Genomic DNA, 27,355 nt, shown 5'->3' with positions numbered 1-27,355 from the left:
CTCTAAAATTACTGATGGAGCGACTCTTCTTCCAATAAAAAACATTTTAGACCAAAGCATGAAAAATTTAGGGGAGAAAAGGAGTCTTACTCCAATGACAAAAATGGTAAAATAGTTGTGCACTATAAGCGTCCACTTACAATGCACAACTATTTGTGGCATGTCTTTCAAAATTTTGTTGTTAAGAGAAATGCTAAAAAAATCCTTCATTTTTCTTGTAAACCATCGCTAGAATGAGACGATAAGACATGAAAGTCTATCTCATCTCAACTATATATGATTCTCATTGTTTGTGACAACTCATAACAAAAGCAACTTTGCTAGACAACACAAAATCATAGGCTATTCAATCGGAATTTTATAATGAACACATATACACACGATTTTGCAAATCTAATTCAACAAAAATACAAAGATACACAAATCAACAATTCAACAAATAACACAGATTATGCACATTATCAATTTACCCAACTTTGCATTGTTTAAGTTGCAAATAACATAAATATAAGAATATACATCATCATTCAAACAATCTAAGTATCCAACAAATTTTTAATGCATAATATACCATAAATGTGGCTTTGATACCACCATAAGTTCGTTATTGCATCAAAATGATGAAAACACGACAAAATAACATATTAATATTTTATTTAAACATACTATTCAACCATAAGTTTATGGGATTAGTTTATAGTAGACATCATGCATCATATAAAATAGTAACACCATAGGGTGTTTAGAAAACTCATTCACGTTGGTGGCTCATTTGTCTTTAATCAACTTAACGGCATGTGAATCGCTTCTTGATCTAACTAAATTGATTGTGGGGTATCCACACGAGGCACACGGTCTATAAGAAGCAATGGAGAACTCAAAGGGACTACTAGGACCCTTAAAGAATATGCAAGAGAGTGTATAAGATTTTGACAAAAGTCACAAAATGCCAAAAGTCAATTTGTTTACATAGAAAGCAATAAACAACCATTCATTAAGCATATATGGTCATTCATACAAAAAGTGTCATATCATAATATGATTACCATATAATTCTATCCTTAATTAGTGTCACATTCATTAGTAGGTCTACAAAATTGTTAGTAAACATATAAGATATGTTATAACCTTTTTTAAATTCATTATTTGGACTTAAAAATGTCTACCATCACACAAAGTTTATTGTGATATTAAAATAATTCATATTATTTATTAATTGATAAATTAAACAAAATTTATTTGAATATTATTTTAAAACATTCCACTAGTCAAATGGTCTGACCTCTGGTTAAATCGAACTACCACCTCTACTATTTCAATGTCTAGCTTGATTCCAAAATCATTTATCCTAACCATATTATTTATATCCAATAATATTGAGATTTTGAACATTTTTATAATAACAATCATATGTGAACATAAAATTCTCACAATAAGTTGACACAAATTGATTCTTATTGTTATAACATCTTAAGAGCATTCTTCAATTTTACTTAAAGTAAAAATACATTTGATGAAAAATAACCATTTTATTAATATAAAATCATGATAGAGTTATGGTTGGTTTTGGACCGAACGATAGCCGATTAAATTGAAACAAAAATAAAACAGTTTAGTGAACAAGTTTTTGTTTTGTTTTGTTTTTTATAACCATTTTAGACATCCTTCAATTTCTCTTTATGCATCCGTCAAAATACAACGCCCAAAATTATTGAAAAAAAAAATTAAAAAATTAATTTTATGTACTGGATGAATAATTGATGCGGTTCAAATTGATGAATAAATAATTCTTTCAATTTGCACCAAACATTGAAATAATTATATGCAATGAAGAGAATTAATAACAGCTCGTGTAGTCTATTCCTCTTCTCATTCTCCCTAATTCCCAATTTGTCGCCTGCATAAAATATTCTTTCGGAATGAAATAAATAAAAACCCATGTGTGGAATTTGATATAAAATGTCAAAATTGATCATTTGACTCTTCACTTGTAATACAAAGAAATGTAGCACAAATTTCTGTCTTACTATACCTGAAACTTGGTGTAAAATTGGGTGGGTAAGCGATACAAGTCCATCTTCCAATGTGTTTTCTTTGCTTCTGAAAAACTTCCAGAGAAATAAATAAGATGTTTTATGAAAGCAAAGACAAATCCTTTTACTGAGATGGGTTTCTCTTCTCCGCTTGATTTCCAGAATCCAATTCCATTTCCAACTATCCGAATAATTTCACTTTCACAAGGTATATTTTCATCATCACGAATGAAGAAATACTTCTCCTTTTCCCCACTTGACCATGTCACTGTAAAATTAAAATGTATGTTTTGTAGAACCATATCACTATAAACATTTAAATGATATGAAAGATTGACAAGCAATGTAGCTTTGAAAAACCTTGATGAAGTTGTTATTAAATATTTTAAGTAGTACAGAAACAGAAACACAAAACTAGACACGTATTTTTTCAAGACTAGGAAATGGAAACGAGTAAACAAAAATAATGAATAAATATAAAAGACTGACGAGCAATGTAGCTTTGAAAAGCCTTGATGAAGTTGTTTTCAGTTACAATTTAAGAAATTATATCCACTAATTTTAGCTATAACTTGTTTATTTCTTTGACAGGAAATTCCTTTCTGCCATTACTTCCCCATTTCAGTCCTATGTTTGTAGCAAAGCTTCTATCTTGATCAATTTGAAAAACCTCAATGCATGGCAAGCTGATAGACGAAAATATCGAGCCAATAAATTTGTAAAAAGCAAAAATTGCAGCAGCACCTTGAACTTTGCAAATAAGAAAAGAAATACACAGATAAACAGTACGAACTAGCATTTTAAAAAATGAAATAAAAAGTTGACAATAGGTCTAGAAAACAAGCGAAAAAAATTTTCAGAATGCAAACTGAAAAAAACCCTAAAATGTGCATGTGAAATCTTTGAGATCTGAATACATAGGCTAAAAATGAAGAAATTAACAACAGAATTTAAAGATAAATAAAGTAACCAAACAATGTGGAAGTGTAAAACCCTTGACCAATGAACAAATTTTAATGGCGGAAGAAAATGACAAAGTACAATAGACTGGAGAGGACACAGTTTCAACACCAGAGTGGAGACTAAAGACCCCGGAGAGGAGACGAGTTTCGATGCCAGAGTACAGAGGAGAGGATATGTGTAAATGTTAGGTTAGGGTTTTCGATTGGTATTCGGGAATGTCAACTAATGTTTTTGAAACATTTAAAAGGCATTTCAAAGCATGAAACTGAAGGGCGCCCGAAACATATTGTACTAGTTTCGACACCATGGGGTGTGCTTCCATGCTTCCCAGAATATTTACTTAGCCCAAAAGTATATTAACTCAATTCTTCAGGTCTTCAAACACAAATTCCTCAAAAAACTGTTGGAATTGGGGGAACTTAGAGCCAGCTTAAGGAAATAATTGAGAAGATAACAAATGCAAATCAAATTAATGGCACATGTATTGTTATGTTTCAAAGCATTACTGCATCATAAATTGATAACAGACTGAAAAAAAATATTGATTGAAATTGGTGTCTTTAAAAACACTTTTTTTGTGGAATTATTGAGGTTAGTATTGACTCATCAAATCAGAGAGAAAGTAATGTTTTTAAAACAATTATTGGTATCTTTAAAAAATGAAGAACAATGAAAGGCAATCTGACTTAAGAAAAATTGTTTCTTGAATTAAAAGCATTAACATTGTTGTAGAAAAGCATTACTGATCATCAATATTCCAACGTCAGCTCGCATGTTTATCAGTGCAAATGCATTTTCCATGGTGTAAAATCTTGTGGCAATAATGATCAATAGACTTAGAAAATTTTCATTTTAATCACCTACCTATGGCATCCCGTTTCGAATGAAATGAAATGAATCGAATCTAATCCACCATTTTCTTCAGGCTCAAAGTTTTTGCAAAGCGGGTTAACCTGTTGAAAAAAAAATTCTTGCATATCCTACCCTGTGCTCTCCATAGTATCTTTTCAATAGATCTATACACGTTCACATGCAAAGATAAAACACTAACAAAAAACACAGAAAATATACAAATTAAATTAGTCACCTAAGCTCTTTGGAGGCTTCTCAAAAAGTTTACTAGCAACGATCTCTTGAATCCCCTCAGCCGGAAGTGGTTTCCCAAAAACTTTGTTAAACAAATGTAGCACCAATTCTTCATCTGTAGGCATAAATTTGTATCCAGCTGGAAGCTCCATGTACAATTAAATTAATCAATGTAAACAATGATCAACCTCCATATATAATAGAATGTTTATGTGGCAGTGGAGAACACGAAATAGCTAGTTATAATGCCAATAAAACACGTAAATATGGATCCTATAAATAAGCAAATGAATTGACTGAAGCTACTACGGAGATATGCACCAGTTGGAATCCTAATACAACTTTATTACGTAAAAGAATTGAAAAACAAATCAGGATAGAGTATTTTCTCTTTGATTTCTTCGCCATGAATAAGTCTTTTGCACTATGACTAATACTTCTTAATTGGCCACTCAGACTTTCTAGGGTTTGATTTTATCTCAGATATAAGGATCGTATGGGGGAGTTTTGAGGTCCTAAAATTTTGCTGATTTGATCTTAAATAGTTAAGACAAAATCTGAAAATTTCAAACAGAGTATTAAAACATTATCCCATTAAATAATTGTTTTCGGATCGTTTAATTTTTCTACAAGAAATGTTTTCAGAACTTCACTCTTGCAATAATTACTTTTGAGTAGTAGTATATACATAAATAATATGTATAATTTTATACGTAATTATCAGTAAAATTATGTACACAAATAATTAGCATAAACTTGTTTATAAATAATTATATATCACTATATGATTAAGTGATTTTAAATTAAAAATAAAATAATACTTAATCATACGATGACAAATCATTATTTGTGTACAAATTTATGTTCATTATTTGTACACGCGGTTCTAATTTTTTGAATAAGTAAAACAAGCATGGTCCTGAACTCTTCATAATTAATCAATTTCATAAGTTATGTTTTGTTTGTTCGATCGACTATGAATTGTATGTAATGGGGTAATCACTGGCTCTCCATATATACCTATCTAAACAAACTATGAGAAACATTAGGGACATAAACATTAGAAGTGGTTGAAGAATTGAACCTCTCTTTTTTGTTCTGGGTTATTCATTTTTCAGAATATATTTGTTCACGGTTTAGAGTTTACAATTTAGATTTTATAGCTCACAATTTTTTTATTTATGGTTTTGGATTTTGAGTTTATGGTTTAGAATTTGGATTTATCGTTTACAGTACAAAGTTTATGGTTTACATTTTATGGTCTACAATTCATGATTCACGATTTATGCTTTACAATTCACAAATTATGTTTTAGGATTTATGGTTTGAAATTTAGGGTTTAGTATTATGATTTAGGATTTATGGTTCACAATTTAGAATTTAGAATTTAGATTTTATGGATCATAGATTAGGATTTATGATTTAAGGTTTAAATTATAATCAATAACAACATCATTGTAGATTTTATTTTATTTAATCTTGCCATGACAGACAAATGAAATATTAAAATTACTTATGAATATACAATTAATATACAAAAAGTCTACAATGGATAATTTCATTTAACTCGTAAGCCATTATATATTCAAAAACCTAGGGTTGGACTCGAACCAGTCCTAAGCAAGCTCGACGAGTTTGAGCTTGAGCCAATATTTTCAAGCTCGAGCTTGCTCATCAAACTTTTTGTGTTAAATTTTTTTTATACAAAACGACATCATTTTGATCCATATGTATTAAAACAATATCGTTTTAATAACGAATTAATTAAATGAAATAAGTCGAATCGAACTCGAACTGAGTTCAAGATCAAGTGTAACAAGCTCGACCTCTACTCGGCTCAAATCCAGCCCTACAAGAACCCTACCGATAAAATATCATATAACCCCAATTATGTAAAATATCATTTACGACCCTACAAAAAGTACATTTTAGTCAAGTAGGCGTGAATTTGTGTACTGGGTTGAATCCTTCCACCCCATGAAACTTTCTTCCTTCCATGATTTCAACAATTTTCCTCTTAAAATCCCTTATATTGTTAATACCAATAATAAGATAACTAAATATACATTTTCATATCTAAATTCATTTGAGTTTCTTTCTTGATTTCGTGATTATTGAATGAACATTGATTGACGAAAGTAAGAATTTTAGTGATGAACAATGTTAGGGTTTTCAATCTGTTCAACGGTTAGAAATACAAGAGATCTTAACATTATTTCGTGGTTTTTTAATGAAAACTAATTGATAAGAATTAAAATTCATTATTAGGGTTTTAAAATTGTTTAAAGGTTAGAGATGATATCAATTATATGGTATTATTTGAAATGTTTGGTTACATCCATATATTAGACAATGGTTTGGCTAAAATCATGTAAATCCTTTTAAATGATGGCCAAAGGACTATTTTTTACTAAGCTTTAGTCCAATTTCATAAGTATATCTTTGTCAGTTTAAAAATCTAAACACCAATACATCTTTAAACTTCCATTAAAATTTTTGTTAAATATAAAAATAAACAATAAAACTATGTATACCTATTTTTGGTACACAATTTATATACATAGATGAGGTATTATCATATGATTGAATATTTTTTTATCATATAATAACACATATTTTAAAATCACCTAATTACATGATGACACATCACTATATACATAAATTGTAACAAAAAATGGGTACACATAACATTGCTAAAAAATAAAACAATTATTTTAATAATAATATTAAAAATATATAATTTTATCTTATTTTTTAAAAATTTTAAAATTAATATTTCTTCCTATATCTCAATTTTAAAAAATATCCTTTTTTTTTTAAATTCTTAGGATTTTACTTTACCTCTTCAGCTATTGATAACTGCCAGTTTTCAACCTAATTTCAGCCTCCATACTTTGGGATGACATTTTTGTACTCTCTTTGAATTATTTACCAAAATTCTGTCCTTATCATAAATGACCAACTTAATTATTTATTATACTTGGTTGGCAGCAGTGTACATTTATGTCCTTTAATTGGTTAAATGCCGCCATCACTCAAGCATTTAACGTAAAAATTTATGAGAGCGTGCTTGATCACCCTCTCTCATACGTCGGCAAATTAAGCGTGCATTCTTTTTTTTTAACAACCAAATTCCCACCCTCATTTACATGTAATTTGAACCAAATTCACTTTTAAATTCAGGTAGATTGGATCCCAATCCAACATTATTTAGCCCACAATGAATTTAAGAGGTCATAAATGCTAGGGCTCACATGAGTTCCACCTCCCGTGGCCACCGCCCATTGCTTTGCCCATTTGCCGACTGAGAAAACCAATTGTCGTTTTAAGGGGACCGTAAATAGAAAGTTCCCCCACCGAGTTTCAGTACCCCCAAAAAATTGACCTGTCAACTACTTAAAGCTTGCCACCCTGGGTCCCCCATCTTTATTCTCTCTCCACGTGGCATCTCTTAATCATAAAGATTCAGAATCTACGCTCCATCTGCGCTGTCGGCACTCGCCACGCCAACACGCCCCTTCTAGAATCGAGGAATCTCCCCATTCCTTTTTTTGTTTTTATTTTTTATTTTTTACAATTAAAATAAAATATTAAATAATTAACTCGGCAGCTATGCTGTCTCACGATTTCGAATATTTGAATAAAGAAGCGCTTTGCTTCGATCCTGAGTTTTCTTATTTACCAAAAGCTGCTTTCTCTAGATCATCTATTATTTACCACTTCTAGGGTTTTCTTTATTTCTTTGATTTTATCGATCATATTTATCTCATTGCCTGAGCCAGTGTTGAAATTGTAAGTTTCTTTGTTTTTTTTTTTTTTCATTTATTTGCTTTTCTAGTTATGAATTAATGACGGGGGAGATTAGGTCAAAGCTGTTGATGTTCTTAGCTGAGTGTGGAAATTTGTCTGTTTACTTTCAATCTTAGCTTTTTTATGTAAAATTTGATGAATTTTTTTTTTGTTGTTGGATTAATATTGTGTTTATCATTGATAAATTTGTGATATATAATCTTTTTTTTCTTTTAAATCAATTTTAAAGTATGATCGGCGTAACAGATATTTTTTCTTGAAGTTTTCTCAGGTGCTTTTGTTTCAACTTTGGGGCTGATCAAGGTTTGCGGATCATGGTTTAGTAGTGCATATATTGTTAGTAATAAGTGCTGGTGTGATTAGCACAGTTTGTTTTTAAGTGTTGGATAGCTTCAATTTATAATTAGCACAGTCTGTTTTTAAGTGTTGGATTGCGTCAATTTAAAAGCTGGTTAGAGAGGTCTGAATTTGGGTTTCTTGTGAATTTAATTTTAAGAGTTTATGGTGAAGATCGTGTACTTGGATGGTGGAATATTGTAGGACATGTACATAGTTACAAAGTTAAATGGCTTTTTAGGGGGATGATTTGTTCTTTCAATTGGAAGCCATCTTGGTGGAGAATGTGAGTACATATACTTTCAAAAATGGATGATAGAGATATTGAAATGTGGTTTCCAAGTTGGAACAACTGGAGTCCAACTGAAACAACCGAGTCTCATCTCTTTATCGTTTCTTGTTTCACTGCTGCCTTAGTTGGTATTTTGACCATAGCTTACACGGCCTTCCAGTGGAGAAGAAACATTAATTTAAGTTGGATGAAAGCCATAGCCAGGTCAAAGAAGAACCCAAAGAGAAGGCACAAAGTTCCTTTAGCTCAACATAGTTGGGTTCCAGAATCTGTATCTCGTGGGAAGAATTTAAATTGTTGTGTTTGCTTAAAGTCCATGTCCCCTTCTCAAACGCTCGGGCCTATGGCGGCTGCAGACAGTTTTATTCACCAATGCAACATTTGTGGTGCCGCAGCTCACTTGAGTTGCTCGTTAAGTGCCCACAAGGATTGCAAGTGTGTGTCTATGATTGGTTTTGAGCATGTGATGCATCAGTGGGCAGTTCGATGGACAGAAACTACAGATCAACCCAGTGAATCTTCCTTCTGTAGTTATTGCGAAGAGCCATGTAGTGGGTCTTTTCTTGGTGGATCTCCTATATGGTGCTGCTTCTGGTGTCAACGACTAGTTCATGTTGATTGCCATAATAATATGTCAAATGAAACTGGCGATGTTTGTGATTTAGGCCCATTCAGAAGGTTGATTGTATCACCACTTTATGTTAAGGAGGTGAACCATACATTGGCAGCTGGATTTTTAAGCTCAATCACTCATGGAGCAAATGAAGCTATATCTTCAGTGCGTGCAAGTATTAGGAGTCAGGGCAAGAGATACAAGCATGGTAGTGAATTTTCTATTGACATGGTTGATAGTGGTAATACCTGTGACCCATCTACAGAAAGCACAGCTGATGCTGATAAAGCAGTAAACGGCTCTTCTGGACGAGAGGAAAACTGTAATGGTAGCATGAATACAGTGGTTTCTTCCCAAGGGAGTGAATTAGATAAGAAGATGGAATCAATGCCCAGCTTTAAAAGAAGCAGTTCGAGCAATCAGAAGGACGAGTCTCAAACATTAGGGATGAAACAGAGATTTGAGTTAGTTGATTTGCCTCCTGATGCAAGGCCCTTGTTAGTTTTCATCAACAAGAAGAGTGGGGCTCAATGTGGATGTACCCTCAAGCAACGATTGAACCTTCTTTTGAATCCTGTCCAGGTTTTCTTTTCCTGTATCCAACATCAAGTCACTTCTATAAAATTTGATTGTCTTCACTATGCTTTGATCTGTCAAATCTATACTGTGGAGTTGATTTTATTTTAAATCATGGTAAAGCATTACTGTATTGTCGATTTAATATTGTATTTTTGTTTTTGAATTGTTGATATCTGAGTAATATTACTGTTATTATAAAAGAGGCTCGATTTTTCTATTTAATCTCTTGATGCTGAGGATTTTGTTAATCGAAATCTGACAAAATCGTCAGCATCATTTCTAGTATACTTCTTAACTATTTTTCAGAATCTCTTAATGTTGATTACTAGAAGAAGTTTGTTAATTTTCCAGCTTCCTACAATGAATGAGTACTATTTTGTGGTACAGCTTCAGTATCTTGTTAATGAAGCTTGGAAGCCCCTTAAAGCGTTTCTTTTTTCTTTGATGAGTTCTGGTGGTGTGCTTGTTAGATTGGGCTCTGTACTTTTTTTTTTATTGGATAAAAAGTAGTTTTCAAAAACAAAGATAAAATTCTAGTATCCAAGTTGTATATCAATATTATAATAGTTGAAGACCTGTTTGATATAAATTTTAAATCCCGGGCTTAGAGTTAAAAACTAAGAAAACAAGAAAACAAGTTTAATTTTTATAATTTTACACTAGTTTTTAGAGTGGTATTCAAAATATTATTTTTAATACATTTCAACTCATTTCAATGAAACGCATTTTTGGAAATTTCTTCTATTCCTTGTTTTAACTAACCAAAACTGCTTTAACTTCTATTAAACAAGACTATTTGTTTTGATGATAACATCGATTTGCTATTGTTGATTGTGTTTTTTATTACAAGATTTCATTAGAATTTCTGACATGACTTTTCCCTGTTTTGCATGTGAAATCCGGCTTTGGTATTGTTGGGATTCTAGATATTTGTAGAACATATTTGTTATTGCTTCTGTTGAGACGGACTCCTGTGGGATCAATTAATGTGATAGCTATTTCTTCCTTAGATCTGGTCATAGTTCTTGTTGACTAAACAATGATTTCCCTCTGAGTTAATGAGAACTAATGAAATGAACTATGAACTGTTTTCCTGCTGCTTTAAAACCAAAACCTTTCAATTTGAAAGCATTTGCTGGGAATCTATTCACAAGAACCATGTTTGACTGTTGCCTCAAGTTGTTAACTTCGTTATTTTCTTAATCATAGATATTTAATCCGTTTTAATATTGCAAGGGTTGCTTGTGCTGGTCTTTCTTGCAGATTTTTGAGTTGAGCTCAACACAAGGACCAGAAGTGGGTCTTTTTCTATTCAGGAAGGTGCCTCACTTTAGAGTTCTTGTATGTGGGGGAGATGGTACTGTTGGCTGGGTTCTGAATGCTATAGACAAGCAGAACTTTGTTTCTCCTCCTCCAGTTGCCATTCTTCCTGCTGGGACTGGAAATGATCTAGCCAGAGTACTTTCCTGGGGAGGTGGTTTGGGCTCTGTTGAAAGACATGGTGGCCTTTGCACAGTGTTGCAAGACATAGAAAATGCTGCAGTAACCATTCTTGATCGGTGGAAGGTATCAATTCTAAATCAGCAGGGAAAGCAACTCCAACCTCCAAAATTTATGAACAACTATCTTGGTACATACACACTATCTTTTTACAACTATCTAACAGAATTTCATTATAGATGCAACATGTTCTGTTAGAATCCCGGGAGGATCTCAAATTATATGTTTCCTACCAATAGATTTGAGTTCATATTTTATTTGAGCCACATACTATCTAGAGTACACTTACTATCTCATGAAATAGTTTTCTGACTTCTAAAATTATGTAGTTCTGGCAATAGTCCCTGGTTTCAAACATGTTTTATCAAAAAAAAGAAAAGATACCCTTACTGAGGAAAAAAATATTTTTAAATTATTAATGCAGACTGTACATAAAAAATATGACATGTTGATTGGGTTGGTTTGAATGTGGGCTATAGTAAATTGACTTTCTAGACTATGGATCAATGTTTGGCATACTGGATTAGATTTTAAACTCATTTTTTGGAATGTAGCAAGGCTTGAGTTTTAAATGATTGTTGGCTTTGATACCTCCAGGAGAATTATGTCTCTTTATGTGCAAAGCTATTTATGCATTATTGGCAATAACACTGGTGAGCATTGTATGCAGGAATTGGGTGTGATGCAAAGGTTGCTCTGGACATTCACAATCTGCGGGAGGAGAATCCTGATAAATTTTACAACCAGGTAGTCAACTTTGATTAGAATGAATTGTAAACTGATTTTCTAAATAAACGGCAGCATGGACGAGGGACCAGGATGTCCTTGTTAAGAAAAGTCCTAAGACTTGGTGCTGTAGAAAATCTATTACTGTTATACTTGACACTCTTTAAATGCTATGTACTGAAGGTTCAGGAATTCTTGCGTGGAAAGTTCGAAAGCATTAGATAGGTAGTATGACTAGAAGCACAGATAAACAGTTGAATATTGATTAGTCTGTCATTTTCATGGGCCTTGTATTTATTAGCCTGATTTTTTAAACTGTTTATTTCTCATGAAGTCCCTTTTTAGCATTTAACTTAAAGTTGTAGGATGAATCTTGTGCATTTTACTCAGTTGAACTATTTCATATTGGGACTTTCATGTATTAAATGGCCCATGGTCGTCTGAGAAAGAATTGGGGATGGTGTTATTTGAACTCAAATTTTAGACTCCATTCCACCCTTTTGTTAAAAATACACAACTAAAATTTTAGAAATATTTTTTTATCCATTTTCAAGAAAAATGTGGTTTACTAAGCATCAATGTATAAATTATGCAGTGGAATTATGAAACATGTGAAGTAATAATCCATCTTTTAAAATTTTATAGTGATTTTATTTAGAAAAATGGTTGTTTATAGTAATTTTGCTGGTGCTAGCTCATGTTGCAGAAAGGTTTAAAAGCTATAGTTCGTTCTAATTTTTGTTTGACTTCTGTTCAGCATGCACATGAATGACATCATAAGTTTTTTCACACTTATTTTTTGTTCCTTGTCTCATATTTTTTAATGATCTTGATTCCAGCAAGCTGAAATTATTTCCTTGTTACTGTAGTTTATGAATAAAGTGCTGTATGCCAGAGAAGGTGCAAAGAGTATAATGGACAGGACTTTTCAAGATTTTCCTTGGCAAGTTAGAGTGGAGGTGGATGGCTGTGAGGTAGAGGTTCCTGAGGTGGGTATTGAGTGGATTTTTAATAATAGCTCTATAGAATTTTCTCTTAACTTTTGACCCAAAAAAAAAAGTCACGGTTGTTTGGTTATGGAACTGTTGGTCTGTTTAATTAATAGATTAATATTATGGGCATCAAAGAATATGTAAATTCTTTTCCTGTTAAATTTCTAGACTTTTCACATTTCAAAAAGAAGTGTTGCTATCAAAGTAACATTGATGTGCCTTGCTTATAAAATTTTCAAGACATGAATTCTATTGAAATAGCTTCTTTTTTTGATACCTGATTGGCAACATTACTTTTCAATCGAGCCACTCATTATATAACAGAACTAGTGACGTAAGAAAGGGAAGCAGGTGCACTTCCAGAGTTTTCTTTCCCTGCCCATTATTTTACTTTGTGCCTTTGACTTTATTTTACTTTCAAGGTTTAAAATTGTTGTTCTGATATGTGTTATCTTTTCTGTGAGTTAATATTGTTTCATTGTGAGAGTTGCAGGATGCAGAAGGTGTACTTCTTGCAAACATTGGAAGCTATATGGGAGGTGTAGACCTCTGGCAAAACGAGGATGAAAATTATGATAATTTTGATCCACAATCTATGCATGATAAGATCCTTGAGGTTGTGAGCATATCTGGAACATGGCACCTTGGAAAGCTTCAGGTAATGTAATATTTTAATTAAGACAAATGTCGTGGGTATCTGTAACTCATTCTTATCAAAAATGTTAGTGATACTCTTTTGTAATAATGAAAGTTTTAGATTTCTGTCTTTAACTTGCCTGATGCTTTGACCAGCTACTGATTCATCCCTGAATGTTTGCAGTCAAATGTCACTTAAAGCACTTAATGTCAACCAACCAATTTTGTGTGGCTTAATGTTTTGGTGTCTCAAAGGCACTTAATTTATTTTTCCTAATAAAGCAGAAATAATAGAGATTCAGCCCGTGTCAACCAACCACAATTTCGTTTGATATTTAAGTATCCCAAAGGCCCTCAAACCTTCTTCTGTTTCATTTTGGGGCAGATAACATGTCATGTTCTCTGCTTTGTACTGATTTGATTTTAATTTGAGTTTGGGGCAGTTCTTGACATTCAAGGTTTTTATTGTGTGGAGTGTTTGTGTGAAAATAGGTGGGGCTTTCTCGTGCTCGGAGACTTGCGCAGGGACAGTCAATTAAAATACAGCTCTATGCTGCTCTGCCTGTTCATATTGATGGGGAGCCTTGGTTTCAGCAACCCTGTACAGTAGCTATATCCCACCATGGGCAGGTCCTCTCTCTCTCTCCCTATATGTCTCTCTCTTTGTTATCTGCATGTCCACCTACCCAACCTGCAAATTCATTTTTACTAGTGTGCTTGCTAAGAAAAACATCCAACTCAATCTGCATACACTTACAGCAGCAGCTTACCGCCAATTGCAATATGTTTCAAGTTTTCAGAAACTTGAGTTTTTTTAATCTGATGAAACTTGGGAGAATCCTGAGATTTAGGATTTGGATGGTCAGCTAATTCCTTTATCTTGGGCAGGCCTTCATGCTGAAACGGGCTGCTGAGGCACCTCTTGGTCATGCAGCAGCAATAATTACTGATGTTCTTGAGAATGCTGAAACCAGTCATATAATTAATGCTTCACAAAAGCGAGCTCTCCTTCAAGAAATGGCGTTAAGGCTGGCTTAAAGGTTTTTCATGCCACTCCAGTTAATGATATTGTATTTGTCATATTTTAAAATATCTTTTTTCTTTTATTTTTATTTTTATTTTTTTCTTCATATCAACGAGAAACAGTTGTCATATATAATGGTTCAAAAAAATAGAAGCACTATAGCTAAAGCATGTTGTAATTTTGTATATGAAAAGGTACTTACTCAATGAGTTTGTAGGAGAGTGGAATTTTGACAATTTTGCATTGAAAAATTAGGTCATTGACTGGGAAAATAATCCTTTGCTTTTCTACCAAAAGTCTAGCTGTATCGTTGTGACAACCGTACTTGTCTGACACCTGTTTATATTGATCAAACTATATTATTAGACAAGAAACTATTTGACCTAGTTGAAAGTATTTGGAACAATTCAAAAAGAATGGCCTTCACATTGAACATAAGATTTTTGATGCATTACACTAGGCAGCAAGTGTACACAAATTGTTTTCACTGATTGTCATTACACAGCTTGGCTAAAAGTGCAATTTGGTTACATTTATACCATGCTTACTAGGTCAACTATAGCCTTTCTGATTATTCCTGAACAATCCTTGTTTAACTTTCTTCCATAGCCTTGCTACAAATCCCCTGGTAGCAGCCCTCGTATTCACCATTCTGTCGAGGTTGCCGAATGGCACTTGTGAACACACTATTTTCTTTGGTGTCTTTGCATTTTCTTTGTAAATCTGACCTAGGCGCCGCCGGTAGAATGGGGATTTTATGTAGTTCATGTAAGTAGGTGATCCGGTTGTGCCTTGCATGGCCTTGTTGAGTTGGTGAGTCACTGCTTGGAGCTCATGCGAGTCGAACAGGGTGCTGCTGTTGGGGCGGGGGCTTATCCTCCAAATGGGGTTCAGGTTCACTGAGAGTTGTTTCTCTGCCAGGGAACCTGCAGAAGTAGGTGAGTCCCTTTGGTTTGAAACCTCTCCCATTTTCTGTGATCGTTCTTTCATTGATTTTTGTGTTTTGAATGTGTTTATGAGTGATGTTCCTAGTAGGTAACGTGGGTTGATTACAATATTCTGAACAAGAAATTGTATTGTTTTCTACGTTTTAGGATGTTCTCACATGGATTTTGAGTACCCTTGTGACAGATTATTGTTGTAATTTTAGGTATGGCAAAACAAATAAATATAATTTGTGAACGTGTTTTGATTAGGAAGTAAAAGCGAAACATAAAAACAATCGTCTTGTGGGGACTGGTCGAAGACCCAAACAAGCGTATTAGTTTTACATTTTTGTTGTTACATGGCTGTTTAGATGATATTAATTGCATTGTTTTCTAGAATTTGTTAGTGGAGAGTGGGGCTTGAACACTAATAGAAATTGGGTATACAAATAATGTATTATCATATAATTAAATGTCTTTTTATTTTTAATTTAAAATCATTCAATCATATAATGACATATAATTTATATATTTAATTATGTATTCAAAGGTATGTATACGTAGATTTACTGATAGATTTATTCACTGGATTGAAATAAGGGTGATTAGGTATGGTTGTGTTTATGATAATAACTGTTGAGTTACCCATTTGACTCAGTCATATGATCATAAATAAAACAAGGTAAAAAGAGTGGAAGAGTAGACGAAACGGGTCAACAAACAAGATTGATTTTGTTTTAGTGGAGTGATTCAACTAATTAGACGTCTTTATTTGACAGTGGTGCCTCAAGTTAATGCGTTAATAATGGGTGTTGATGTTGTCTATTTATTTGATTACTTATCATAAAAGAATATTGTGTTCATCAGATGGAGTTTCATTTTCATCTAACAGTTATTCAATGTGAATGTTCATATTAGAAATTTTGGAGTTACAGTTTTTTTAATGTCTAAAATACCCTTAATCTTTTAATTTTTTATATTTTATTTTGTAAATAATGAAATTGTTCTAATTTTTACCAAATTTCTCAATTAGCAGCCATTTAATCATGTTGTTAATTGGCCTGAGTTTTGAGTTTTGATTTCAGTTCTTGCGTTTAAAGTTTCACCCTAATGCACAACTTTGGTATACAATAAATTACATCTTTCCACCTTAGGTTTTACCTAAAAGTATTTTCTAACGTTATAAAATTAAAATGGTAATTTTATTATTAGTAAAATTTGAAAAAAAAAAACAATGTCACAAATCTTACCTTAATATTTTAAGTATGACTGTTTATCTTTTTACAGATTTGAAAACATATAATTTGGTCCTTGAAACCTAGTCCTCACTTTGATTGAAATTTCACCATCACCGTTCTCACCACAATGCAAAGGATACAGAGAATGGCAAGGTGATGCGACAGAAAGGTGATGTGCAACAGAGACTAGAAAGAGATCAAGCTATATTGTGGAGAGAGATCATGAGAGTGGCATGATGGGTGGTTTCGAGTATAGACTAGAAAGAGATCAAGCTATATTGTCGATCACAGTATAGAATTATCTTTCACATTCTCAACTCTTTCTTCAAAATGGAGTTCTACCTTCTTCAAGATACCTCTGGTTCATGGCTCATATTGCATGTTTGAACCTAGTTGTTAGACTTTCTTAGATTGGTTCTTGTGAATATTGATATTGGGTCTCTTTGATGATCATTGAGGTTCATATCAATGAATCAAATATTGGAATATCAATATTAGAAGTGAGTGTGAAAGTGAAATCAGTGTTAAAAATGAGCCTTCAAAAATAAGAATAGTGATCAATATTTGGTGGACACATTAGGAAAACATATTAAAGGTGAAAAAATACGAGAAAAGAGAGTGTTAAAAGAAATTTTTATAATTAAATTATTTTTATTTTTATTAATTTAAGATAATATAATAAATTTAAAAAATAAAATAATTAAAGTTTAATACTGCGTTAATAACTAATTTTGATTTTCAATAGAAAATTATTTATGTAGTTATGAAAGTGATTTTGGCCAAACTAGTTTTGGAAATGTTAGGCTTACCTCCACTTGACTGTAGGGAATTTAATTGACCAAACACCTAATTTTCTTTCTATTAATTCAACAAATATTAGGAAATATTCCAACATTTGACTTTCCTATGATTAGTAGCCTTATATCTCAGTCATATTAATAATATTGAGAAGAGTAATGTTATATATATAATTTTATATATACATAATAATGTGTCATTATATTATTAGATAATTAAAAATTAAAAATAAAATAATACTTAATTATATAATAACATATTATTATTTATATATAAAATTATATAAACAGTTCATTAAGGAAATGGCACAGGGCAGTGGAAATTGCCTAAATTTCCTTTGTATTTTCATTTCTAAAACATCAAAATTTCTGTTTCTTTTCTTCTTATTCTTCCCCTCAGTCGTCTTTCATAGGGTTTTTTTTTAATTTATTAAAACCACCCTAAACTATTCATGTAAATCTAAAACACCGTAATTATTTTTCTCTTATAATATATGATACATATTATAAAGTGTATCAAATTAATATGATATAATTATCATATCATATCATATGATATATATTACTAATATATATTAATACATTTTTTAGAGAAAATACTAATGTAATAAAGATGTATATGAGAAATTTTAAATTTTTAAAGATATATATGATATTTTTTAAAATAATGATATATTAATTAGATTTTTTATTATTTTATTTTTTAAAAATCAAATTATACTATACTTAATACGTGATATAAAAAATTAAATTTTTAATACATAATAAAATATGTAATTCGACTAACATATTAAAAACAAGCAATTTTATTATTTATCCTAAATATTAAAATAGATTTGGTCCATTTTTACAATTCAAACTGCCATGACAGGTTAAAATAAAAGAGCAAATAAACAAATATTTATTAATTTTTAGAAGTTCAACAAATTTTGTTATTTGATCAAATTTCAGGGATAATTTTGTCATTTACTATGCATTTTATGGTAAGCTTTCAAAAAAGGAAAAAAAATATAGATGGAATGAAATTCAGATTTGGTAGGTGCAGTTTGTTTTATAACACCAAAATATTTTACTGATCCAAATTAAAAAGAATAAGAAAAAAACTTTGGGCCCATTAAATAATAATTAAATGTATATTTTTTAATATGAAAATTTATTATTTGGTCCACTTGTCAAAACCTCAAGAGTTGCTTTCATGGAAACTACATAAATAAATCACTGTCAATTGGTTAAATTTTAGTAAGAAAATAATTAAGTCAATTTATGAACACACAACTAATTAGTCTTTTTATTAATTCCCCCCTTAATTTTGGCAATCCCTTTCCCGGCCCCATTAATTTTATTATAGTTTTGAAGAAACTGCGAAAGGTCATTTTAGGACTGCTGCAAGCAATTCTTATGTATAAACAACAAAACAAAGCACCAGTTTAATGTAATTAACAAAATAGCGGGGGAAAATTGTTATATCAAATTTGAGGGGTGAAACTGTGAGTTACCCTGAAGGATTATTATAAAATGGCATGCAGAGAGTTCAATTGGGAAATGATTTTGCAGTGAAGTTGAAGGTTTTCTGTCGTTTGGTGCTGATTTCTGGGCGTTGAATCAGGTTTTAACACGTTTTCTGTAGCAATGTATTGTTTGTTTGCTTCACAATCAATCTCCCTTTTAACTGTCACTTTCTTTTTCTTTTAATTTTCTAATCAAAAGCACTTTTCAACCCACCAACGCGCGTTGTTTATGGACTCGTAACGTTTCAGTTTCTTTCTTTCTTCTTCTTCTTTTTTTACCTAAAATGGTAAACTTTTGGTGGTTGGTAGCCTTATGCCATTGCCATGTTCATTTCCTCACGAACTGTACAATTTTAAACTCTTCAATTTATTTATTTATTTATTTTTTATCATGTGTAACAGTATTTATTCATTTTTACAGCTATATATGACCCTTTAATTGATTAGTCACCATTTTGGTCTTTTAAGTCTTGCCATTTGTTTTGCAATCAATGGATTGTTGACAGGTAAAATTCAAACCTTTGAATTCTATGGACTTAACAAATGGGAACTGTTTTAAAATCTGAAATGTTAGGCTGGCCTTTGGTTGTTTTGCAAGCAAAAGTTGGGAAAAAAAGGTGTGAATGAATGAAGTTCCCTTGTTTGTTACTGAAAGTTGCCGTCTGAAAACGTGTCGAACTTTTCTGTTAAGCTTTTAAATCTGACTTTGCTTAGTCTCGTGAAAGTCACATAAATCTTAGATGGGCTTAATTTTGTGTAGTTAAAGAATCCTAGGTTGCTTTCCTTCGCCTTAACAGTAGGTTGTTGTTGCGTACAGTAGTGCTGGTCCATCACTTATATATTTTTTCACTTTCTGCTGTGGGGTTCTTGTGATTTTCCAGTGTATTTTGAGATAAATAAGGTACTTTGGACCAACCTTTACTGAACTTCCCTCATGATCTCATATGTTGTGTTGTTTTAACATGTGGGTTTGAGGTTTGCTTCAATTTTTATTGTTCTTTTGTTCATTGATTTTGTTGTTTCTTTAATCAAAATTGGTTTCTGTGAAATTTTGGAAATCTGTTTGCTAGTATCTTGTTTCTGGAAAAAGGAAGAACTTTAGAGCTTAATTTCGATTTGTGATTTTCATCTTGTAGTCAAGCTCATTTCATTCTTTGCAAAATGGGAGAAATTTTACTTCTAGTTTTGCTGGCAGATTATTTCAACTTTGCCTTTGCATGGAGACCTTACATATTGAGGCTATTTCATTGATATTCCTGATCAATCTGACCATTTGTGGAGAGATAGGTTCTGCATATATTTCTTTTTAGTCTTGTTTGACAATTTGGTTATTTCAGGTTCTATATAAACATAAAAAATGGTGAAGATCTGTTGCATTGGAGCTGGCTATGTTGGGGGCCCAACCATGGCAGTTATCGCTCTCAAATGCCCCAAGATTGAAGTAACTGTTGTGGACATATCTGTTCCTCGGATCACAGCCTGGAACAGCGATCAGCTTCCCATTTATGAACCTGGTCTTGATGAGGTGGTGAAGCAGTGCAGAGGGAAGAACCTCTTCTTCAGTACTGACGTTGAGAAACATGTCTCAGAGGCAGATATAATTTTTGTTTCAGTCAACACCCCAACAAAAACTCAAGGGCTTGGCGCTGGCAAAGCTGCAGACCTCACATATTGGGAGAGTGCAGCTAGAATGATAGCTGATGTATCGAAGTCCGACAAGATTGTTGTTGAGAAATCGACAGTGCCTGTGAAAACAGCCGAGGCAATTGAAAAAATCTTGACTCACAATAGCAAGGAAATCAAATATCAGATTCTCTCAAACCCAGAATTTCTCGCTGAGGGTACGGCCATTCAGGACCTTTTTAACCCTGACAGGGTTCTCATTGGAGGTAGAGAAACCCCTGATGGACAAAAGGCAATTCAAGCATTGAAAGATGTTTATGCTCATTGGGTGCCTGAAGACAGGATCATCACAACCAATCTGTGGTCAGCTGAGCTATCCAAGCTTGCTGCTAATGCCTTCTTGGCTCAAAGAATTTCTTCAGTTAATGCAATGTCAGCTCTCTGTGAGGCTACCGGTGCGGATGTGACTCAGGTTTCTCATGCTGTTGGTAAGGACTCAAGAATCGGACCCAAGTTTCTAAATGCAAGTGTTGGTTTCGGTGGCTCTTGCTTTCAGAAAGATATACTAAATTTGATATACATCTGTGAGTGCAATGGCCTCACAGAAGTTGCTAACTACTGGAAACAAGTTATTAAGGTGAATGACTACCAAAAGAATCGTTTCGTGAACCGTATTGTTTCTTCGATGTTTAATACAGTTTCAGGTAAGAAGATTGCTGTTCTCGGGTTTGCCTTTAAGAAGGATACAGGTGACACAAGGGAAACTCCAGCTATAGATGTCTGCAAGGGGCTGCTGGGCGACAAGGCTTGCCTGAGCATATATGATCCGCAAGTGACAGAGGATCAAATCCGAAGGGATCTCACAATGAAAAAGTTTGATTGGGATCATCCAATTCACCTCCAGCCAGCAAGCCCCTCTGTTGTGAAACAAGTGAGCGTGGTTTGGGATGCATATCAGGCAACAAAGGATGCTCATGGGGTCTGCATTCTCACCGAGTGGGATGAATACAAGACGCTGGATTATCAAAAGATTTATGATAACATGCAGAAACCTGCATTCATTTTCGATGGGCGAAACATTCTGGATGCCGCAAAGCTGAGGGAGATTGGATTCATAGTTTACTCAATTGGGAAATCATTGGATCCATGGCTCAAAGACACAGTTGCAATGGCATAAGATGAGTTTCATCATATGGGATCTAAAGCTACAACTTTCAGAGGAATGCAGATCTATTCATTTTTTATTTTCAATGTTTGGTCATTATGGCTCTCAAATCATAGTATTTCTTTTCTTACTGGAAATTTATGTACCTAGTGATTTGCTGTTACAAGGATAAAAGAGAATAATGGTATCAGAAAAGATTTTCAAATACACAAAGTGAAGGTTTTCAACTTTGTTTGAATACTTTGCCCTCATCACTAAATTTCGTAAATGATTCAGATATATTTTGTTTATACTTCTACTACATTAATATCTACAATGTAATTTTGATACTTTAAATTCTGTCGAACCCTATTGAAATATCATTGACATTTGGTTCTCAGTTGTCACAAAGGTTGTCAAATGTCCACACTAGCTATCGGAAATCTATTTGTAACCACAAAATCACCTAAAGAAGGGGCACAAGACTCTGTTAGAAACCTCATATGTCATTGGAGATCTTCTTAATCATCAACTAGCAACTAGCAAGTACATAGTCAAAGAAAAAATAAACGACTTCGCTGTTAACCTACCGGAAACCAATTGCCTCCTCAGAAGTGTTGATCTGTCTCACAGAGTGACGACCTGAAACACAAGGCAAATATTTTATATATTTTCTACTCCTACTGAAATTGAAACAAGGGTTTTACTAGGGTTTTTGTTTCAACTATCAATTGTATTTGTATCCTTCCAATTAGAGTTTTCCAAGAACCAAATACCTGCAAGCCCGTCAGAAATGTCCTGCACAAGCTGCCAGTCTAAATCTTTAACCCGCGATCACATATCCGGCAACCTGATATGCGCATCCTGCGGCACGCTACAATCATTCGACAATTTCGACCCCCAAACCTACGGTCGCGATGGCCCCATTGGAACTTACATCCACATCGGCTCTTCAGGTACTAGTTCCATCCTAAACTATAAAGATAAAAAAAAGTCTACGAATCTAAGAAATTGATCGATGAATTTACTTATAAATTAAATTTGACCGGGCAACGATCTGTGGATGTCAAAAACATGATTGATAAAATCACTCACGGTGAATTTGGGTTTGGAGAATGGTATCCAATTTTAATCGGTGCATGTGGTTATGTTGTTGTGAGAATGGAGAATAAATCGTTACCTCTTTGTGAGATTGCGTCTGTTTTGAATTGTGATGTGTATGAATTAGGAAGAATGGTTAGGCGGGTGATTGAGTTTTTGAATTTGAAGTTGCCTAAAGTTGATATTGTGATTATGTTTGAGAAAGTGTTTAGTAACTCAAAATTTTCAAAATTGGTTGAATTGTAGAGGGATAAGTTGGAGCAGATGAGACAACAAGGAGTGTTTTTTGTTGAAACTGCATGATGAAGTGGTTTTTGACGACTGGGAGGAGACCAATGCCATTAGTGGCAGCTGTTTTGGTGTTTGTGGCAGAGTTGAATTGGGTTGGTTTGAAGATTGAGGATGTTGCCAAGGAGGTAAACTGTGTTCTTGGAACATGTAGAAAGCGATACTCAGAGTTGTTGGAAGCACTTGTGAAGGTGGCTCAGGCATTGCCATGGGGAAAGGATGCAAATGTAAAAAATATAGCTAAGAATGCGCCTTTTGTAATGCATTATATGCAGTTCAAGTCCAGGGAGAAGAAAAAAGAAGACAGGGAAGGGCTAGAGAGTGGTGCGGTTGATTTTGATGACGTGGTTAGGGAGTGTTTGGAAAAAGATTTTGAGTATGGGATTGATGAGGACGAGGTGAAAAGTGGTGCTCGGTATTTTGATATGGATGATAGAGGTGGGTTTACTAGAAGGGGGGCTGGAAATGGTTATAAGATTGAGCTTTCTCCTGAATGCTTGGGAATGATTTATGCTAAGTTTTCTAATGAGGTTGATGGTAGGAAGTCATCAAGAGAGAATGAAGAGGTAAAGGGAAGAACAAGAAGTAGAGGTTTCGATCTTAGTTCATGTAGGGAGTGGTGGAATGGAAAATCAGAAATGAGCCAGAAACTTGTGCTTAAGAAAATTTTGGAGAAAGATGTAGGACTGGATGTTGTGCCTCCATCATATGTTAATGGCTGCATGGCGAATGAGAAGAGGAGAGCAAAGATAAATTCTGCAAAGGTAAGGATAAATAAGATTATGGATCCATCCAGAGCTGATGTAGCTGATAATGACAGTGTGGAATGTGTACTTAGTGGGAAGAGCAGAAACAGAAAAGGAATTGGTGAAATTGATTGGGAAGACTTTATTATAGAGACACTCCTCCTCCGTCAGGTGAAAGAGGAGGATATTGAGACAGGACATCACAATACCCTACTGGCCTTGCATGTGTTCGACTGTGGGAAAATGTGAATGGTTAAACAATGAAAGCATAAGAAACCAATCATATTATTTTTTTGCAACATAACTGGAGAACTTTTGAAGCAACAAGGAAGGCCTAATTTGATGCTGATTCCCACAGCAATAGTTGTCGCCTCTGTGCAGAAGAGAGGACAGAATAGTGAGGGGTATTTGGGAAAAATTTAGCTATGGCAGTGGAAGCTACAGCACGGATTGTCAGGAGGAGGAGGAGGCAGAAGAAGAAAAGGATGGGAGAATTTAGGTGTTAAGTAATCGATAAAGACGATAGAGACTGCAGGAAGAGAAGTGAAGACAGATTGTAGAGTTGCAGATGCAGAGTTGAGGATGTTTACAGAGATTCAGATTCATTTGCAGAAGAACAAGCATGCCAAGCTCTCCAGCTCTATTGGTGAGAGATGTCATTGATTAGTAATGATCATTTGTTGCAATGAATGATTAGTTAAGACTGTTGGTTTCTTATTTGTATAAAAACTGATGGACCAGCCATTGTCAATTAGTTGTTATTGTATGGTTTAATTTGAGCATTGTGATTAATCTATTTTCTTGGTAGAGCATTTTACAAAAATTATAACATTCCTAATTTTTAAGCTAAATTCAAACTACACACTATTTTTTAACATTACAAACTGGATTTTAGGCCAAAGGACTATTTCCCACCCAAGTTTTAACCTAATGTAAAAAAAACACTCGTGACAGTTCAAAAACTTAAACATTCATCTATAAATTAATTTCTGTTAAAATTTTTAGTTATAGGTAAAGGTAAAATCATCATTTTACCATTAAGCATTAAAACCTTAAAAGGGTGTTTGGTTAAAGGGGATTAAAGATTACTTTGACAATATTACTTAGATTAATTTGTTTAATTTGTAAGTAATAAAATATTTCGATAATTTTCTATTACTAATAGTAATATAACAGATAATATAAGGGGTAATTTGATTTTCACTTCCATTTTAGGTATTAAAATATTACTAAGGTAATTTTGATTTTATTATAACTATATCTTTATTTATTAATTTTTTAAGATAAAATTAATTTCATTTTCAATTAATATAACAAATAACATAAAAAATATTATGAATAACTATGCCCAAAGATATTTAAGTAAAATTAAATATTAGTATTTTTTTTATTACATCTAATTAAATACAATAATTATTTATTCCTCAAGGCAATCTTCTAATTTTGGTTAATGTCATTCTCCCCTCAGGTTTTAAAAACTAATACTTCACCTCATTTTTAAAATTTGAAAAGTTAACATTTCACCCTTAAGAGGCGTTTGGTTGGGGGTTTTTAAGATTACCTTGGTAATCTATCTTTTATTCCCTTGTTTGGTTTGTCAGTAATAAAATATTACAGTAATCTTCTATTACCAATGCTGACGTGGCAGGTAATATAGGTGGTAATCTGATTACCACCTTTACTTTAGGTATTTAAAGATTACTGAGGTAATCTTGAGTTTATTATAATTATATTATTATTTATTAATTTTTTGAAATAAAAATAAATTTATTTTTAATTAATATGACAAATAATATAAAAAATATTTAAAAATAATTATATTCAAGGGCATTTACGTAAAATAATTTACTAGTAATCTTTTATTACCTTTAACCAAACACAATAATTATTTATACCTATCAAATTTTATCAAACATAGTAATCATTTATAACCAGTAATCTTCTAAGTAATCTATCTTCACGGTAATATTTCTATTTTAGTAATCAAACATTACCCAAACCAAACGTCCCCTAAGGTTTGTTTCTTTTCTCTAGCTACCACCATTCCGATCAATAGCTAGTGTTTTTCACCTATCTTTCATATTCGATCACAAAGGACGATCACCCATTATCATGAAAGACGACATTTCATTTCATCATCTAGACAATAAAGTGTCATCCTTTGTTGCATCTTCCTGATCTGGACGATATTTCGTTATTCGTCGTCCTTCATTGGAGAAGATTAATGGAAAAATAGACGACAGAATTCCCTAAGATATCGGAGATAAGACCAAGAAATGACAGAAAAAATAAATTTTTTTAAACTGAATCATAAAGAAAATTATTAGTTTTTTAAACTAGTGGGAGAAAATAATATAAATTTTTAGGATTTAGTGATAAAATAACGATTTTACCCTTATTTTTAATTGAAAATTTTAAAAAAAATTAACCGATAAATAAATATTTAGATTTTTAAATTGTCATGGATATGTTTTTAAGTTTGAACTAAAGCCCATGTCAGAAATAATCCTTTAGCCCTGCATTTTAATAAAAATTCATAAAGTGTGTGTCTCTCTCTCTAAATCTAATTTATTATTTCATTCTATTGTTGGAAAAATATTGATTATAAAATAGAAATAAATTTAAAAAAAATCATTTTGTAGTTCAATCTGAATTCTTTCATAATCCATCCCAAATATGCAAATAGCACTTCATTTAATCCAATAATTTGATAATTTGAATTAAATAACCCATCCCAAACAAGCCCGTATTATCTGATTGGGGCTTGTATAATTTACTTTTGCCCCAAGCAAAAGCTTTCTTTCACTCACATATTATAAAATAAATTCCCTCTCCTTTCTTTCTTAAAGAATGTGTATGGATCATATAATACATTATTTGAAAAGGGCACGAAAATGCATGCATTGGGGAATAAATATGTAATATATAATTATTAGTATCTTATGATAAATGATATGTATCTTATGACATAATCATAAATTATATCGAATTAATATAATACAATAAACGTATTGTATGATACGATATGTATTATTGATATAAATTGATATATTTTTTAGAAAAATTAATATAATATGAGTGTATATGAAATTTTTTAAATTTTAAAAAATGTTTGATTATTTAAAAGGTCAAAAGACTATTTCACCCCCAAGTTTAAGTGTTATCCCAAAGTTATATCAATGAGGTTTGAAAAACCTAAAATCCTACATATCTGATAAAAATCTCAGTTATGATTAAAGACAAAATAATTATTTAATAAATATTTTAAAAATCTAAAGTTTTATTCGTTTACCCCTCTCAGTTTGAAAACTCACAATCCCCCCCGCTTGAAGTTTGAAAAATCAAAATTTTTCCCCTTGAGTTTGCAAACTTTGTCGGAGATGGCCGTCTTTGG

General features: G+C 32.5%; 4 protein-coding genes and 1 long non-coding RNA gene across 11 annotated transcripts; 3 read left to right on the top strand and 2 right to left on the bottom strand.

The window, feature by feature from the left end:
* Positions 1-1,724: 1,724 nt before the first annotated feature.
* On the bottom strand, positions 1,725-4,302 carry LOC123210774 (NAC domain-containing protein 68-like). 2 transcript variants are annotated; one of them, XM_044629250.1, is made up of 3 exons: positions 4,084-4,301; positions 2,033-2,301; positions 1,725-1,897 (listed from the first exon to the last, which is right to left on the bottom strand). In XM_044629250.1, the coding sequence occupies exons 1-3, from the start codon at positions 4,232-4,234 to the stop codon at positions 1,838-1,840; spliced, it is 480 nt and encodes a 159-aa protein (XP_044485185.1). In that variant the 5' UTR covers positions 4,235-4,301; the 3' UTR covers positions 1,725-1,837. The 2 variants fall into 2 exon arrangements, 1 of the variants encoding a protein (XP_044485185.1); XR_006501290.1 differs by having other exon boundaries at positions 3,861-4,302.
* Positions 4,303-7,602: 3,300 nt separating this feature from the next.
* On the top strand, positions 7,603-17,272 carry LOC123211348 (diacylglycerol kinase 1-like). 4 transcript variants are annotated; one of them, XR_006501392.1, is made up of 10 exons: positions 7,603-7,874; positions 8,155-9,715; positions 10,976-11,342; positions 11,883-11,959; positions 12,808-12,927; positions 13,424-13,588; positions 14,059-14,196; positions 14,455-14,606; positions 15,200-15,528; positions 16,804-17,272. XR_006501392.1 is itself a non-coding variant. In XM_044630015.1 (9 exons), the coding sequence occupies exons 2-8, from the start codon at positions 8,537-8,539 to the stop codon at positions 14,602-14,604; spliced, it is 2,196 nt and encodes a 731-aa protein (XP_044485950.1). In that variant the 5' UTR covers positions 7,603-7,874; positions 8,155-8,536; the 3' UTR covers positions 14,605-14,606; positions 16,804-17,272. The 4 variants fall into 4 exon arrangements, 3 of the variants coding, with proteins under 3 accessions (XP_044485950.1, XP_044485951.1, XP_044485949.1); XM_044630015.1 differs by lacking the exon at positions 15,200-15,528; XM_044630016.1 differs by lacking the exon at positions 16,804-17,272 and having other exon boundaries at positions 15,200-16,733.
* Positions 17,273-19,479: 2,207 nt separating this feature from the next.
* LOC123211482 (UDP-glucose 6-dehydrogenase 1-like) lies at positions 19,480-22,085 on the top strand. 3 transcript variants are annotated; one of them, XM_044630245.1, is made up of 2 exons: positions 19,480-19,565; positions 20,397-22,085. In XM_044630245.1, exon 2 carries the CDS (start codon positions 20,417-20,419, stop codon positions 21,857-21,859), a length of 1,443 nt encoding a protein of 480 aa, XP_044486180.1. In that variant the 5' UTR covers positions 19,480-19,565; positions 20,397-20,416; the 3' UTR covers positions 21,860-22,085. The 3 variants fall into 3 exon arrangements, with proteins under 3 accessions (XP_044486180.1, XP_044486182.1, XP_044486179.1); XM_044630247.1 differs by having other exon boundaries at positions 19,550-19,676; XM_044630244.1 differs by lacking the exon at positions 19,480-19,565 and adding an exon at positions 19,706-19,960.
* LOC123211483 lies at positions 21,931-22,743 on the bottom strand. The gene is made up of 2 exons (XR_006501419.1): positions 22,603-22,743; positions 21,931-22,468 (listed from the first exon to the last, which is right to left on the bottom strand). It is a non-coding gene; the product is annotated as an uncharacterized LOC123211483 (long non-coding RNA).
* A 486-nt stretch (positions 22,744-23,229) lies between these two features.
* On the top strand, positions 23,230-24,210 carry LOC123211555 (plant-specific TFIIB-related protein PTF2-like). Its single transcript, XM_044630362.1, has one exon. The coding sequence runs from the start codon at positions 23,230-23,232 to the stop codon at positions 24,208-24,210; it is 981 nt and encodes a 326-aa protein (XP_044486297.1).
* Positions 24,211-27,355: the final 3,145 nt, after the last annotated feature.

The sequence above is a fragment of the Mangifera indica genome, chromosome 3 (genome assembly GCF_011075055.1).
Source record: "Mangifera indica cultivar Alphonso chromosome 3, CATAS_Mindica_2.1, whole genome shotgun sequence".
In the NCBI taxonomy this organism is placed as follows: domain Eukaryota; kingdom Viridiplantae; phylum Streptophyta; class Magnoliopsida; order Sapindales; family Anacardiaceae; genus Mangifera; species Mangifera indica.
Note: the sequence above shows the minus strand (reverse complement) of the source record. Positions and strands in the feature narration are given on the sequence as shown.

Coding starts and splice junctions, on each gene's coding strand:
- LOC123210774 (XM_044629250.1), bottom strand. CDS start 4,234: ATGGAGCTTCCAGCTGGATACAAATTTATGCCTACAGATGAAGAATTG. Junction 2,302..4,083: donor GAAGCCTCCAAAGAGCTTAG/GTGACTAATTTA, acceptor TTAATTTTACAG/TGACATGGTCAAGTGGGGAA. Junction 1,898..2,032: donor AATTTTACACCAAGTTTCAG/GTATAGTAAGAC, acceptor TATTTTATGCAG/GCGACAAATTGGGAATTAGG.
- LOC123211348 (XM_044630015.1), top strand. CDS start 8,537: ATGGATGATAGAGATATTGAAATGTGGTTTCCAAGTTGGAACAACTGG. Junction 11,960..12,807: donor CTGATAAATTTTACAACCAG/GTAGTCAACTTT, acceptor TTGTTACTGTAG/TTTATGAATAAAGTGCTGTA. Junction 14,197..14,454: donor CTATATCCCACCATGGGCAG/GTCCTCTCTCTC, acceptor TATCTTGGGCAG/GCCTTCATGCTGAAACGGGC.
- LOC123211482 (XM_044630245.1), top strand. CDS start 20,417: ATGGTGAAGATCTGTTGCATTGGAGCTGGCTATGTTGGGGGCCCAACC.
- LOC123211555 (XM_044630362.1), top strand. CDS start 23,230: ATGAAGTGGTTTTTGACGACTGGGAGGAGACCAATGCCATTAGTGGCA.